Source organism: Cydia fagiglandana, chromosome 22 (genome assembly GCF_963556715.1).
Source record: "Cydia fagiglandana chromosome 22, ilCydFagi1.1, whole genome shotgun sequence".
NCBI classification, from domain to species: Eukaryota; Metazoa; Arthropoda; class Insecta; order Lepidoptera; family Tortricidae; genus Cydia; species Cydia fagiglandana.
In genome coordinates, this window is record NC_085953.1 from 2105294 (window position 1) to 2121132 (window position 15839).

The following is a 15839-nucleotide window of genomic DNA, read 5'->3' on the forward strand; positions in this document are numbered from 1 at the left end:
TAACGGTGTTAGAGTGCGTGTTCAGATATTGTGAACACCTTGGCCGCTCCGATATATCTGATGGCGACTGTACATAAAGATCCATTTAGGAGAGAACCTTTTTTGGCAAATGTCTTAATAATTTCTTTATTCGGGACTGTGTAATAAAGCTACCTTTATTTACGTTGTAAATCTGTTATTGAATTTTTCTTTTGTGGTGCTATAAAGTATATTTATTTACTTACTAAGTTCTAAAAAATAAACAACCTTTATTTACTCACAGGGCTTAAGCTTTATACATGTTAAATTTCATCAAAATCGGTTCATACCTAATACCTAAGGAATTATGTGAAATGTGAGTTGAACAAAAAGAAACCATGATTTAAGCGATTTAGGATTCAAAAACTAGACGGAACCAGAAGGACTACATTAAGCATTCAGTGAACTTTTTTTAATAAAATCGTTGTGAGTAGGCACCTAAGTGAATTGCTGATGACACTGTTATTCCAGAAAATCGACGGCATCATCACTGTCCTCACCTCCAAAGATATACCAGGAATAAATACGCTCGGTCGCGGAGACCAGCCAATTATCCCTGAAGATGAAGAACTCTTGGCAAGCGACAAAATATTCTACTACAACCAGCCTGTGGCCTTAGTCGTTGCTGAAACTCAGGTCTTGGCAGACAAAGTGGCATGTCTCGTAAAGGTATATACCTAGACCCACAGACAAGAAATCCTAGTCTATGCCTATACCTTATTTAGGTACTATTGCTACTTCCTTTAATTCTCCTGATAGTAGAAAAGTATCTTCTAGTCATGTTGCGTTGTCCGTGCTGGTCTACGTGGTAACGTGGTAGCGTGGTAGGTGGTACTGGTCTGGTGGTATATTAACTCCTGCGATGTTCGCTTAAGTTCAAAGGCCTTCTGCATTCCACAAATCGGACCGATAAACTGCAAAGTTTGGGACGAATCCGCTAGCAGAATAGTTCAAAATAGGCTCACTATTATTATATACAGCTAAACAGGTATTTCAGCTCGTAAAAAAGCATATATTTTACCCCTGCGGCTCCTTAAATTTTCTTCAATTGCTTATTTCTTCTTTTTCAAGGTGAACTACAAAAACATATCCAAAAAACCGATTATCTTCACAATACAGGACGCCATTAACGCGCCTGCTTTCGAAAACAGATTAGTATCATATCCTGGCATGGAGCCCACAGACCGAGGGGTTAACGTGCAAAGGGTGATCAAGGGGCAATTCTATTCTCCGCGCCAGTACCACCACACGATGGAGCTCCATACCACGGTGACCAGGCCTGTGGACAATGGTTACGAGGTGGACTGTTCGGCGCAGTGGCAGGGAGTCACTCAGGCAGGGATCGCGTTGTTGTTGGATATACCTTACAATGCGTAAGTAAATAATTGATGCTTCATAGAATCTGAACAGATTTCCGTAAAAAAGATTTATTTTCCCATGTTTTAATTTCTTCCAAGTTTTGCAACAATATGGTTATTTTTTAAATCAAACGTCGGTCATCGGTCGATTCAAAATCCAATAAGCTCCTGCCTTGTTATTATAGTCTGCAAAGCATAGGTCTGTAGAAAAAAGACGGCAAATTAGGTGCCCAGACACAGGGTCGTTCTCCCATACAAATCTTAAAATAGATCATTATTTTTACTGCACACAATAAACAAAACAACGAAAAATAAACAAGATATTCATTAATGAAGCCACACAATTGTCCTGCCTCAGCAAGTCAGCATAGTCCTGGCTCTGATCTTCCGTCACAGTCATTTGGAATTTTGCGGACTGAACACGATAATAATTCCTACTGACTTGGTGTGCCAATTTGCCAAAAGCTCAAATTATTTTTACAAGCTTTTTATTTTATTTTTAGTTTCACCTGACCGTTGTCTGTCTGTCTGTCTGTGTGTAATCAAATCGTGCAAGTTAAATTTGATCCACTTTCCGGTTTCCGATTGAGCTGAAATTTTGCATGCATGTATAAATCGGACGACAATGCAATATTATGGTACCATCGAGCTGATCTGATGATGGAGACAGGAGGTGGCAATAGGAACTCTGTGATGAAACAACGCAACCTAATTGTGTTAGGGGTGTTTAGAATTGTCTCGATGAGTATTAGTTGTCTGTCGTAAGAAAAGTACAGTCAACGGACTAGTAATTATGTGAAGCTATATTGTCTTTTTATGTAACATATGAGCACAAAATGCCGTGTCTTACAGCTACATGTTATTACTATTTTAATATTAATATAGGCCGGTAGCTTGAACATGTCATGCTCGCTTAAAAGTCTTTGCTTACGGTGGCGTCGTTGATCGGGTCGCCGCTTTCCCGAATGAAGGTTGAGGGAGGCGATGGCTGAGATACGCGTCATACTCGTGAACGGGTGCTGTTTGTGGAGACTGGTCTGTTTAAGCTAACACGAGCTATTATACTTAGTAACTTAATTTTTATTAATTAATTACAGTGAGACGCCTCACTCTGTTCTCGTATGTTTCTTTTCTCTTAATGAATGTATTAATTACCTATACAGGATATTGACTCTTGGAGACCCTATACATCTCTAAGGATAACTTGATAAACTATATAATCTTATAGTTCTGACACCTAGAGACATTTTTACACCTCTAAATATTATAGATTTTTTTGTGTGTTTTTTTATCTGTATTTTGTATGTAATTCGACATTAAGAGACCATCATATACATCTCTTAGTAATTGTAATACGTTAGATTGAATTGTTAGTTTTATTTTATAAAATTGTTGATGTTATTATTTTTGCTTTTATGTAAATTCAATGTTGACGTGTAAAAGTGCCCTTGTGGCCTATTTGCTGAATGTTGAACGGTAAAAGCTTGTACTTACCAAAAATGAAATTTTTACCAAAAACTTATTTTAAGATAGAACATTACGAGTATTTAACTTACGGCACACAATAAACAAAACAACGAAAAATAAACAAGATACCTATTCATGAATGAAGCCACACAATTGTCCTGTCTCAGCATAATGACCTGATCTTCCGTCGGAGTTATTTGGAATTTTGCGGACTGAAAACGATAATAATTCCTACTGACTTGGTGTGCCAATTTGCCAAAAGCTCAAATTATTTTCTGCCAGTGTCATCGTCCGAACGAGACGCTGTGGGGGTGCATTTGGCTGCAAGATCTTCAGGCACATGTTCGCTGCCACGGCCACCGCTCTAGTGGCCTACAAACTCAACAGGCCTTGCCGAATGGCCATGAGGATGCCAGATATTATGAGGATTATTGGAAAGAGACCGGACACTAGACTAGATTATGAGGTATTTCTATAGGATCTATGTATATATATAAACGTAAAAGTCCTGGGGCCAAATTCGACATGTACAACTGTCAGATTTCGCATCCACGTCAAATCAACAGTTGATTTTATTGAATACTGAGTGTTGATTCCATCAACGGTGGATAATATCATTTGGTACAGCCAAAACTCCACTCTAAACTAAGGGTGGTTCGGTTTGGTTTGCTTGTCACCGCGGTCGTGGTCACGTTGATGCGTCCGCATAGGTAGTAGAGGCGGACAGAGCTCTTCGCACGATCTCCCGACATCTCTCCCTGTTGGCAGACTGTCTGGCACAGTTATGATGATACACGATGGGCCAGCGCCGGCCACTCCAAGGGACGCATTTATGCGTTAGAGGGAGCAAGTGATATTGGTATCTCATTCTACCACATGGCTGCGTCCCTTGGAGTGGCCGGCGTTGGCCCATCGTGTAGAGGAGACATTAGATACACAGTTACCCGCTGCGGATTTTATTTGGTCAGTCCAGTGCATAGGTGATCTGCCGCGTATTATATATACCAGCGGTCGGCAACCAGCGGCCCGCCAACCTCTCACTTGCGGCCCGCGAGCCTTCCTGGCTATTTTGTATGAAGTACTGACAATTGACAATGTCTGCTAAAGTCACAAATATTACCAAAGTGCGCCCCGCGTCATCTTCGTTAACTACTATGTGGCCCTTGGCTGCTAAAAGGTTGCCGACCGCTGATATAACCGCTGTCAGTAAAAACAGCTTACCTAATACCATTTTTTAGGGTTCCGTACCCAAAGGGTAAAACGGGACCCTATTACTAAGACTTCGCTGTCCGTCCGTCCGTCCGTCCGTCCGTCCGTCCGTCCGTCCGTCTGTCACCAGGCTGTATCTCACGAACCGTGATAGCTAGACAGTTGAAATTTTCAAAGATGATGTATTTCTGTTGCCGCTATAACAACAAATACAGTGGAACCTGGATAATTGCAATCTCAAGGGACCGGCCAGTTTTTGTCAATTAACCAGGTTTTTCATTTAAGCAGGTCGTGCCAATTAACGAGGTTCAAAAAATCGTTGTGTCAATTATAGAGGTTTTCATTAATAGAGGTTGCGTTCTGACAGATTTCTTTTATGGAGGTGCAAATAAACATTTAAAGTAGATTTACACGCTTACATTTTGTGTTTCTGGTCTATATATTGCTTCTGTCTATACTTGCACTTTTACACTACATTAATTACCACTTTCTTTTCTTATCATTTAGGTTTAAAAAAAATCCCTTGAATTGTAGAAGAAAGTTTTATTAGAATGTAAAAAACATACTTTGTTTTTTATTGATCAAAACTATTTCACCTACTACAGGCTGTTTATAGATACCCAATAAATAAATTGAATTCTGGATGGAGATATAAATAAAATGATAATTGCTATTAAAATATTGTTTATGCTGTCTACAACTACATTATTTCAATTACAGAGGTAAGAAGTAAGACTCGTTTCAATAATAGAGGTAAAAACAAGAGCAAAAATAACGGATTTTTTTAGCACAGTGTCAATTATAGAGGTCTTAAGTTGCGATGTGGTCAATTACAGAGGCAAAATTACGAAAAGCACAAAAACCTAGATTGCAATTATAGAGGTTCCAAAATTTCAATTATAGAGGCCTTTTGGTCTCTAGGGACCGGGACCGGACTTTTGGTTGCAATTATTGAGGTTTTCCATTTATCCAGGTGCCAATTAACCAGGTTTCACTGTACTAAAAACAGAATAAAATAAAGATTTAAATGGGGCTCCCATACAACAAACGTGATTTTTGACCAAAGTTAAGCAACGTCGGGAGTGGTCAGTAATTGGATGGGTGACCGTTTTTTTTTTGTTTTTTTTTTTGCATTATGGTACGGAACCCTTCGTGCGCGAGTCCGACTCGCACTTGCCCGGTTTTTATTTTAGGTGGGTGTAGACGGAAACGGACAAATCCAATACATGGAAGCGACCTTCTACACCAACGACGGTATGAGCTCCAACGAGAATGAGAACTCCTACGCCATCAGATCCCTGAAGAACTGCTACAACCCCGACCGTTGGAGAGTGGAGTCGTTCGGGGTCATCACGGATGCGCCGACCAACTGTTTTATGAGGGCTCCAGGTACCTAATGGCTCCTCTAGATGATGGGCCAGCGCCGGCCACTCCAAGGGACGCGATAGAATGAGATAGCAATATCACTTGCTCCCTCTAACGCATAAATGCGTCCTTGGAGTGGCCAATTGTGGTTCAATTCAATTTCAATTCAATTTCAATTCAATTTCAATTCAATTTCAATTCAATTTCAATTCAATTTCAATTCAATTTCAATTCAATTTCAATTCAATTTCAATTCAATTTCAATTCAATTTCAATTCAATTCAATTCAATTTCAATTCAATTTCAATTCAATTTCAATTCAATTTCAATTCAATTTCAATTCAATTTCAATTCAATTTCAATTCAATTTCAATTCAATTTCAATTCAATTTCAATTCAATTTCAATTCAATTTCAATTCAATTTCAATTCAATTTCAATTCAATTTCAATTCAATTTCAATTCAATTTCAATTCAATTTCAATTCAATTTCAATTCAATTTCAATTCAATTTCAATTCAATTTCAATTCAATTTCAATTCAATTTCAATTCAATTTCAATTCAATTTCAATTCAATTTCAATTCAATTTCAATTCAATTTCAATTCAATTTCAATTCAATTTCAATTCAATTTCAATTCAATTTCAATTCAATTTCAATTCAATTTCAATTCAATTTCAATTCAATTTCAATTCAATTTCAATTCAATTTCAATTCAATTTCAATTCAATTTCAATTCAATTTCAATTCAATTTCAATTCAATTTCAATTCAATTTCAATTCAATTTCAATTCAATTTCAATTCAATTTCAATTCAATTTCAATTCAATTTCAATTCAATTTCAATTCAATTTCAATTCAATTTCAATTCAATTTCAATTCAATTTCAATTCAATTTCAATTCAATTTCAATTCAATTTCAATTCAATTTCAATTCAATTTCAATTCAATTTCAATTCAATTTCAATTCAATTTCAATTCAATTTCAATTCAATTTCAATATTATTCAATTTAAGCATTAACATAATGCACCTATGAAGGTCAAAAAAGTACATTTGTACAGAATTAAATTTAAATTAAATTAAACAATCACAACAAACATCAAATACATAATTACAAACACATTGCATAATTGTTATATATACATTTTTTGGTTTATGTCAATTTCTTTCCATTCCATATATCTCGATCAGTGATATAGTCCTTATAACTTTATAATACGCTCTAGCGGTATCGTCTTGGGTCGTCCCGTCGTCCCATTCGTTTTTCGTCAAGTTCTTAAATTAGTCCTATTCTACTTTCGTCACTCATTCTACATTCGTCACAATCGTCGGTGGCTTTCAATATAGAATGAGTGACGAAAACAGAATAGGACTAATTTAAGAACTTGACGAAAAACGAATGGGACGACCCAAGACGATACCGCTCTAGCAATAAGTGCTCGTTTTACAACTGTTTTAAATTTTGCATCCGTTAACTTACAAATTTCTAAAGGAATTTTATTGTACAACTTTGTACAATTGGTAATACAATAGAGTCGGACCAAGAAAAGTCTGCAGCGGATTTGATAGCCCACGCATTGCAAGTGTCATTTATACGTCATAATTTCATAGAAGTTTGACGTTTAAAATAACACGTGCACTGCGTGGGCTATCAAATCCGCTGCAGACTTTTCATGGACTGACTTTAGGCAAAAACTCTGGGACATTTTTTTATCCCATTAGGATTGAAAGAGCTCGTGATTCTGAGTAGAAACAACACAAAAGTGACAAAATAGGTCACAATATATAAAACTGGCAAAAAATAAAAAAAACGCTCAAATATGTATAAGTATTACTTATGTATCAATCTGTATTTTCTTTTTTGAACCCAAATGTTTCGATATTTACGAGTATCACCTTAATCTGCTTAGATTATTTTAGCATGAGGCCAGTAAAGTAGTTAGGGAGTGCTACCGGGACTTTTATGCCGGGACTGAATGTGTATGGCGAGAACCGAGAAGCACGGCCTAAAAATAATATGGCTCAGGTAAAGTACTTAAGAGAAATATCGAGACAAGATAAACAATTAGGTGTATGGAATTTACATAGATACTGTTTGTTCCTCTAACCCCTTGACCTTTCCTTTATTTGTGTAAAAAAATAATCTTTTACAGGAGATTTTGAAGGCATCTCAGGAATTGAACATATTATGGAACACATAGCGGATGAATTAAAAAGAGATCCTATACAAGTTCGCTTTGCCAACTATCGAACCAATGACAACCAGCTTCCCGACTATATCTCTATGTTCCTAGATAAATCCGATTTTAATAAAAGACTAGAGTATATCAAGGAATTCAATGCCAAAAATCGCTGGAAGAAACGAGGTTTAAGACTATCCAATATGTCTTATGAAGCGAAATATTTTGGAAACTATTCAGCAGTAGTTTCAGTGTATCATGGAGATGGAAGCGTTGTTATAAACGCAGGTGGAGTCGAGATTGGACAAGGACTCAATACAAAAATAGCACAAGTAGCCGCTTTCGAGTTTAAAATACCCGTAGAAAAGGTCGCAGTGCTACCTTCTTATGATTTTGCGACTCCCAATTGTTATTCTACGGGATCTAGTATAACGATTGAATGTGTCGCTTTGTGCGTCATAAGAAGTTGTGAGCAGATCAAGGCTAGGTTGGCCCCAGTAAGAGCTGCTATGCCGAATGCCACTTGGGAAGAAGTGGTCATGGAAGCTGATGTAAGAGGGATACTTTTACAAGCCAACGCAGAAACGAGTCCAAACGATCCGCGTTTGAAGAATTACCCGATTTTTGGTGTCGCTGCGACTGAAGTGGAGGTAGACGTATTGACGGGAACGAAATATATTGTTCGCGGTGATATTTTTGAAGACGTTGGTCGCAGCATTAATCCTGCTTTAGACGTGGGACAGGTAAGAAAACTTAGATCGATCTGAAGCCAAGATATCTTGACATACATTAACAACATGCCGTCTAGGAGATTTATCTGTTTTTATGTATTCTTCTTCTTCTTCGTCGTTCCCTCGTGACTGAGGATCGTGACCAACAACTATGTCCCTCCATTTATCGCGAACAAGGGCTATGTCGTGGGCTGCCCTCTGCAATATAATAATAGTCTCTGCAGTTTAGGTATTAGAAGATTGCAAAAAAGGAGGAGTTTCTCAATTCGATAGAATGTTTTTTTTTTCTTTTTACTACATACCTACCTGATACCTTTGAACCGTTCTGCCATTTGAACAAATATTTTAAATGGTTTCAGGTAGAAGGAGCATTTGTCCAAGGCCTGTCTCTGTGGCTGATGGAAGACGTTATGTATAGCCACCACAAAGGGGAGATATACACGGATCGCACGTGGAATTATCACATCATGGGCGCCAAGGACATTCCGAACGATTACAGGGTTTATTTCAGTAGGAACAGGCCTAATCCAGTGGGAATATTGGGGTCTAAAGGTAATTTTTAGATAAACAGACTTTTCTCACTAAAGTGCAATCACTAGACCTGCGCTGGTGGCCTTTCAATCCGGTCGCGGGTTCAAACCTCGGCTCGTACCAATGAGTTTTTCGGAGCTTATACTTATTGTAGCTCGATTCATTGGGTACCTTTTAAGCATATCGGATCGGCACTGAATTTACTTAAGTCCTACTTAAATAGTAGAATACAAAGGGTCCATGTGAATGGACAGCGATCACCTGGGTCATTGGTCTCTATGGGTGTACCACAGGGGTCAATATTGGGGCCTTTCCTGTTCCTTATCTACATAAATGACTTGCCATTCCTTGTTAAAACCCACCATGATATAGTATTGTTTGCAGACGACACCTCACTTATTTTCAAAGTCAAACGACAGCAACAAGCTTACAATGATGTAAACAATGCTATTTCAAAAGTAGTAAATTGGTTCAATGTTAATAATTTAATGTTAAATGAGAAAAAAACTAAATGTTGTGACGTTTAGCGTCACATGTAGATAGGGATAGATAGGTTAGAAATGAAAGTTTAATTTAGAAAAGATATTTAATATTATTTATAATTACAGGAAGTTAGCTAGGGTCGTGAGTCCGTAAAACTGAGCTGACACAGAAAGAAATATAGAAACAAGTCCTTAAAAAGAGGCAATTTCCTGAAGCTTTACATCGCGAGCATCGCAGTCGTAACTAGATGGCTCCGCTGTACAGCGCAGGAGACTCAGTAGATCCAGAGTAGACTAGGATGGCTCCCCGCTGTGGTTCAGGATCCTCAGCTCGAAACGGAAACCTTCCAGATAGCAGAGCTTGCGCATAGCGCAACCCGGGGTAGTGCAGGATAGAGGGTTTCAGGCAGGGTGTAGGTAATTTCAATCCCAGACTTGATCCCTAGTATTATTGGTCTTATTAAAATATGCACACAACAGTGACTGCGACATCCGGCCCACAAGGAAAGAAATATCAGGAAAGTTAACCTTTTAGCATTATTTTTGTGTTCACGGATGAAGCAGTCGGAAAATGACAGATTAGTAAGATTAGTTAACAGTATAAAAGAATACAACGTAAAATTATTCCTATTAGTAACTTAAATGAAATATTCACTACACTTACCCGATCCGGGGAAATGTACAAAGCATAATACCAATAAGGCACGATCTAGATATTAACAAATTAGGTAAATTATATTATTTTAGAGATATTTAGTATCTTATTTGCAAAAAATCGTCCTAGATGTTCAGCAATTTTCTTCAAGTAACCAGCCCATCGACACCCCATACTTTGATAATTTAAGAACGTACTTGTTACCAACATTGAGGCATAGAAATAATCTTATCGAATTAAAATGACTGCTGTTGCATTTTGGTGGCACATACCATACTTGCTTTTAACATAGACGTATTATACTTACTTTTCTTTAGGTTGGTATGATTGGTAGTAAAGTAAAACGTCAAACGTCATTTGAATTGTCGTGAACGTGTTAATACGTGGTTATTTTTTATTGTAATTTTGGTAAAATAACTTTAGCTGTTATTTAAATGGGGGCCAAATCTTTAAGGAAATGTGAAGTTTGTAGTGGGTGTGTAAGAAGACTAACTACTGACGTATTTTTGGCCAGATTTCCACTTGATCCGAACAGGTCGGTAAACTGATGTTTGTGTGCAATATTTTAATTTTTTACTTTGAGTCGTTAACAGTTACTTATTTAATTAGTTTGAATTAGTTTTAGTCGTGTACAATCCATGATTAAAACGAAAATATTTTGTGCATAAAGTATTTTTAAATAAAAAACTAAGTAACCTATGACACGAATAGTGTACGACCAATTTATCGATAATCTCTTTATTTCAGATGTCGATTATGGGCAAAGCTGAGGAAAAGGAAATGAGGATTTGGCGTATTTATTTACCTATTCAAAAGCTGAATGGAAGCAAGTTTATTTGTGGAAATCATTCTCCATCCAGTGCCTTCAATAAAAAGGGACCAGATTAAAAAAGAAAACGCGCGAATTCAGCATATTGTAATATGCCTACTTGAATAATAAACTATGTTATTTTTATCATGTAAAATATAATTGTTTATATAATGTTCTTTTATTTTATTAATCCACGTGATTCTCAAAATGTACTGTTACAGTAGTACAGTAGGTAAATACAGCAGCACGTATCGCACATTTATCGATATCGATAAACAGTAGGTACTGGAAGTGTCGAGCCCTAGCGTTGTTTTTTTTGTGTTGGTAGTATTGTGTGTGGTATTTTTTTTAACAATTATGGACTGGATGCGAGATCTTTAAGCCTGTATTTGGTGTGTTAGCATATGTACGTTCATAATTCGGTTCAACGATTGTTCGAGAGTGCCGACTCTTAAAACGGAGTGATTATATGCTCTTTGCAAGTAACAGATTTCAGAAAACTATTTGAAAATGTTTTTATTTTTTTTAAACCGGCCAGCACAAAACGCTTAGCGCAAACGAGGTTTTAAGCAAACCGTTGCAATGTATTAAGTTTGTCACTAGTAGTAACAGTAACGTAAGGCATGTGCAAACAAGTGTCATTGTGAAGGATGAGGAATTGGAATTAGTTGATAGTACAGTTTTTCTTGGTATAACTTTAGATTCTAAACTCCAGTGGGGTCCCCATATTGCTACTTTTTTGAATAGACTGAGCTCTGCAGCTTTTGCAGTGAGCAAAATCCGCCAGTTAACTGATGAGAAAACAGCTCGATTAGTATATTTTAGTTACGTCCATAGCATTATGGCATATGGTATTTTACTGTGGGGTGGTGCTTCAGAGATAAATACCATTTTTGTTCTGCAGAAGAGGGCTATTCGAGCAATATACAAAATGAACCATAGAGACTCACTTAGAGATAAATTTAAGGAAATTGACATAATGACAGTGCACTGTCAATACATTTATGAGAATATTCTGTATGTACATAAAAATATTGTAAATTTTAGGAAAAATTGTGAAATCCATAATATTAATACTAGAAATAAACATAAGCTCGCAGTGCCCTTCACTCGGCTCCATAAAATTAAAAAATCATTCATGGGTAATTGTGTAAGATTTTATAATAAACTTCCAAACCATATTACTGAATTATCTATTAATAAATTTAAGAATTATGTAAAGCGTAAACTTATTTCTAAAGCTTATTATACCACACAAGACTGCATGAATGATATACAACGTGGGATTAATTGTTACTCGGAATGATTATTTATTTATTAGGTATATTTGATTATTGATGAGGAAATGGATATTCCGATGTAATACTATCTACTTCTTTGTTACTTATGCTTTTTTTTGACATTTAGATTTTATTCTAGAAATTCTAGACTAGTATTTTTTTTCATACAATTTTTTTAGTGTTTGACGATCCTTTTGTGAAATTCTTAGTGTTAAATTTGATATGTATAATCCAATTTATTATGGAATAATATTAACATCAATAAATTGCTCTGATAATTAGATTAAGATTAATTACGATTCATAAGAGCTTGTTGCTAGGCCTACATGAATAAAGTATATTTTGATTGATTGATTGATCATAAGTGAAATCTAATTTTACACCGATTATTTAATATATTCACGGAAAACCTTCCGTTTTGCAGCGACGGGCGAACCTCCAACCAGTTTGAGCCGTTGCGTGGTGGACTCTATGAGACAAGCTATCCAAGCCTCCAGACGGGATAGCGGATATGACACCGATCATTTTCTTAATGTTGGTAAGTATCTAAAGATAAGAGCGCTGGTGGGGCCTAGCGGTGAGAGCGTGCGACTTTCAATCCGGAGGTCGCGGGTTCAAATCCCGGCTCGTACCATGAGTTTTTCGGATACGAAATATCATTCGATATTTACCGGTCGCTTTTCGGTGAAGGAAAACATCGTGAGGAAACCGGACTAATCCCAACTAGGCCTAGTTTCTCCTCTGGGTTGGAAGGTCAGATGGCAGTCGCTTTCGTGAAAACTAGCGCCTACGCCAATTCTCGGGATTAGTTGCCAAGCGGACCCCAGGCGGGAGCCACTAGTGCGCTAACGTATTAGCACCATATGTAGGGTAAATATAATGAAACAAAAATCGACCTTATTTTGTTTCTAGTACCTGTATTAGACGTATATCTTCAATAAGAATGGGGCATGAATGGGGCCAGTACAGCGGTGTGTCACCGCTACAACGCGATTGGTTGATGAGTTCGCATCACGCGCGCGATTGGTCGCAACTAGTTGCGTTAAGCCGACCACTGGCTAACAGGCCGCCGGACGATATCGGCCTGTCAGTTAGAACAAAAATTTGACAGCTCCGAACAAGGCCGCGTAGCCAAGACGCCAATCGCTTACGCTTCGTAGCGATCGAAACGCAACTGTCACTGTCACACTAATATGGAAGAGTGATAGAGAGACATAATGCTTTTCGTTGTCGAAGCGATAGCGATTGTAATCTTGGCTAGGCCGGCTGACCGGCCGATATCGCCCGGCGGACTGTTAGTCAGTGGTCGGATTTAGACTGCACTATTGGCTCGAATTCGTGAGTGACACCGCCTGACGAAACTAACACTATTCTGAAGCCACCTCTAGACTATGCGCGTGAATCGCGGGCGAAGCCGCGAACGCGAGTGTGGAGTCGATTTCGCTGTCGCTGTTTCGCTGTCGCGGCTTCGCCCGCGATTCACGCGCATATTTAGTCTGGAGGGGGCTTTAGTGCTCGAGCCTCCTCCACACTCGTGCGTGAATCGCGGGCGAAGCCGCGAACGCGAGTGTGGCGTCGATTTTCGCAGAGAGCGAAATCGACTCCACACTCGCGGCTTCGCCGGCGATTCACGCGAATTTTCTGGAGGGGGCTTAAGGCCCGTCCTATGTCTATGGTTTTACTATATTTTTTTAATAAGTAATTATGTTTATGCGCAGATGTTCCAGTTACCAATGAGAGTGTTGTTGCCGCTGCAAATGTTAAAATAAGCGAGTTTCTATTGTATTAACCATAACAATAAATAGCTCGAATAAAGAAGTATCTTATCTTATCGTATCTTATCTTGTCTTAGCTTATCTTTATTTATTTGCGAACTGGTAATCTGTGGGCCCCTTAAGTCCTGAGTTCCTTTAAAAAGAACAAATTAAAATCGAATTTTGAACTATAATGGAATAAAAGAAGGTTCCAAATTCAAAACTGAAAAAATTACTGAGTCTTAGGAGGCTACCGCTTATTTTTTGTAGGATCAATTTATACAGGATGGCCAAAAAATAAGTGCATTCCCGTTGCCAGGGAGGTTTTGGGACTAGGTATCGTTAGGTACACATGTGTTATGTAAAAAAACAACGGGTTGCACTCCGGGAGTGCCGACAGAAGTGAAAACTCAATGACTAGTCCAAAATGTCTGCAGCACTATAGTTTGTTTTTTTTAGCATTAGAAAGAACTTCACAGAAGCAAGCATGCAGTTTTTATCTGGTTCTTTAATTGTTAATAATTATTGAATTATCTAATGTAGCATGGTCTATACATATAATTTACTTCAAATTATTACAGCTAAAAGTGCCGATTTTGGAACCTCAAGCTTACTTCTGCGAAGTTCTTTCTAATGCTAAAAAAAACGAACTATATGTATAATTAGGATTGTTCATTTTTTTTAGACCCCCATTTTTATTTTATTTTCTGAAAATATAGGTTAATTTAAGATATCAATTTGAATGATTTAGTAATTCGTGGCTCGGTTGAATATTTATAATTTATTGAAAATATGAGATACGACTTCTCGTAAATTACATGTCGTCGGCTGATTAGGATAATGCACAAGCAACAACAAGCATTAAAAAAATAGTTGTCATTGTCAATTGATGTCAGCTGTCGACAATGTCAGTGTCACGTGTTTCTATAAATAACAATCGTCTGGAATGGAAAACTCGTTTATTATGAATCATTAATTTCAAAATAAGTACCTACGCTATAAATTTGAGAAAGCTGATTCCAGAAATCTGCCTAAGTTATATATATAATATAACTTAGTTTTATTGGAGTATGTATCCATATAGCATCCAACTCCAACCATAACTTGGCTGAAATCAAGCAGCGAAATGATATACATGGAAGTATTCTGTCCGCTCAATTATGACCCAACGCAAACTACCCCGCGATAGGCGGTACTTACAAACTGCTCATTTGGCAATCTCAGTACGCGACAGAGATGACAGTCAGTGACAAATGGCTAAATTGATTTATAAAAACAACGTTTTGTGTAATTAAAAATATATTCATGTGTCGTGAAGTGGTGCAGAAGTTATTTTAGTTAATACCAAGGACAGTGGAATCACTTTTCACTTGTAGTAAACAGATAACTTCAGTAAAATTTGGAAAAAACATGACGATTTGTTTTCAATACTACCGTGCTAAGCTAAAACGTAACAACTGCATACGACTTTCATAACAACATACGACTTTTTAAATTGCGAGGATAATAGGGATGGTGTTATGCCAAATGAAGTAGACTATTTTATTAACTTGTGTTTGGTTTAGGTATTTTCTATATAATTGTAAATAAATTACTTCTTACAGATTTGTATTTTCCTTTTTTATTTCATGAGATGGAGCTATAAAAAAACTACCTAGTTATTTCAAATTAATAATCAAATTTGGTTATTGCCATTTTACATTACTTTCCATTCAGATTCCCACAAGATGCTATTCGCAGAGAACTATGGAAAAAAGCGTCCAATTAGAGAGACATGAAATTGAGTGGATGCCTGGCAAGATATCTAGAATATGTTCTATTCATGAGATATAACCCGTGAGATAATCATACCCGGTCTCCTATATGTAGATACATTTTTCCTATCATGCTTTCACTGAATTAATTTAACAAATGCACACAGAAAAGAGCGGCAAATTCAGAAAATGTAAGCGCGCGAACGGCTGTGGTCCCATACAAAATTTTCATTTTGCACCTT

General features: G+C 37.2%; 1 protein-coding gene across 1 annotated transcript in view; it reads left to right on the forward strand.

The window, feature by feature from the left end:
• Positions 1–13920, forward strand: part of LOC134675650 (xanthine dehydrogenase-like) — a 47765-nt gene extending 33845 nt beyond the window's left edge. The window contains exons 10-17 of the mRNA XM_063533980.1: positions 490–687; positions 1090–1391; positions 3126–3309; positions 5246–5441; positions 7573–8342; positions 8690–8882; positions 12514–12627; positions 13808–13920. Of these exons, the coding sequence (XP_063390050.1) occupies positions 490–687; positions 1090–1391; positions 3126–3309; positions 5246–5441; positions 7573–8342; positions 8690–8882; positions 12514–12627; positions 13808–13878 (2028 nt within the window). The 3' untranslated portion in view covers positions 13879–13920. The remainder of the gene's footprint in view (positions 1–489; positions 688–1089; positions 1392–3125; positions 3310–5245; positions 5442–7572; positions 8343–8689; positions 8883–12513; positions 12628–13807) is intronic.
• Positions 13921–15839: the final 1919 nt, after the last annotated feature.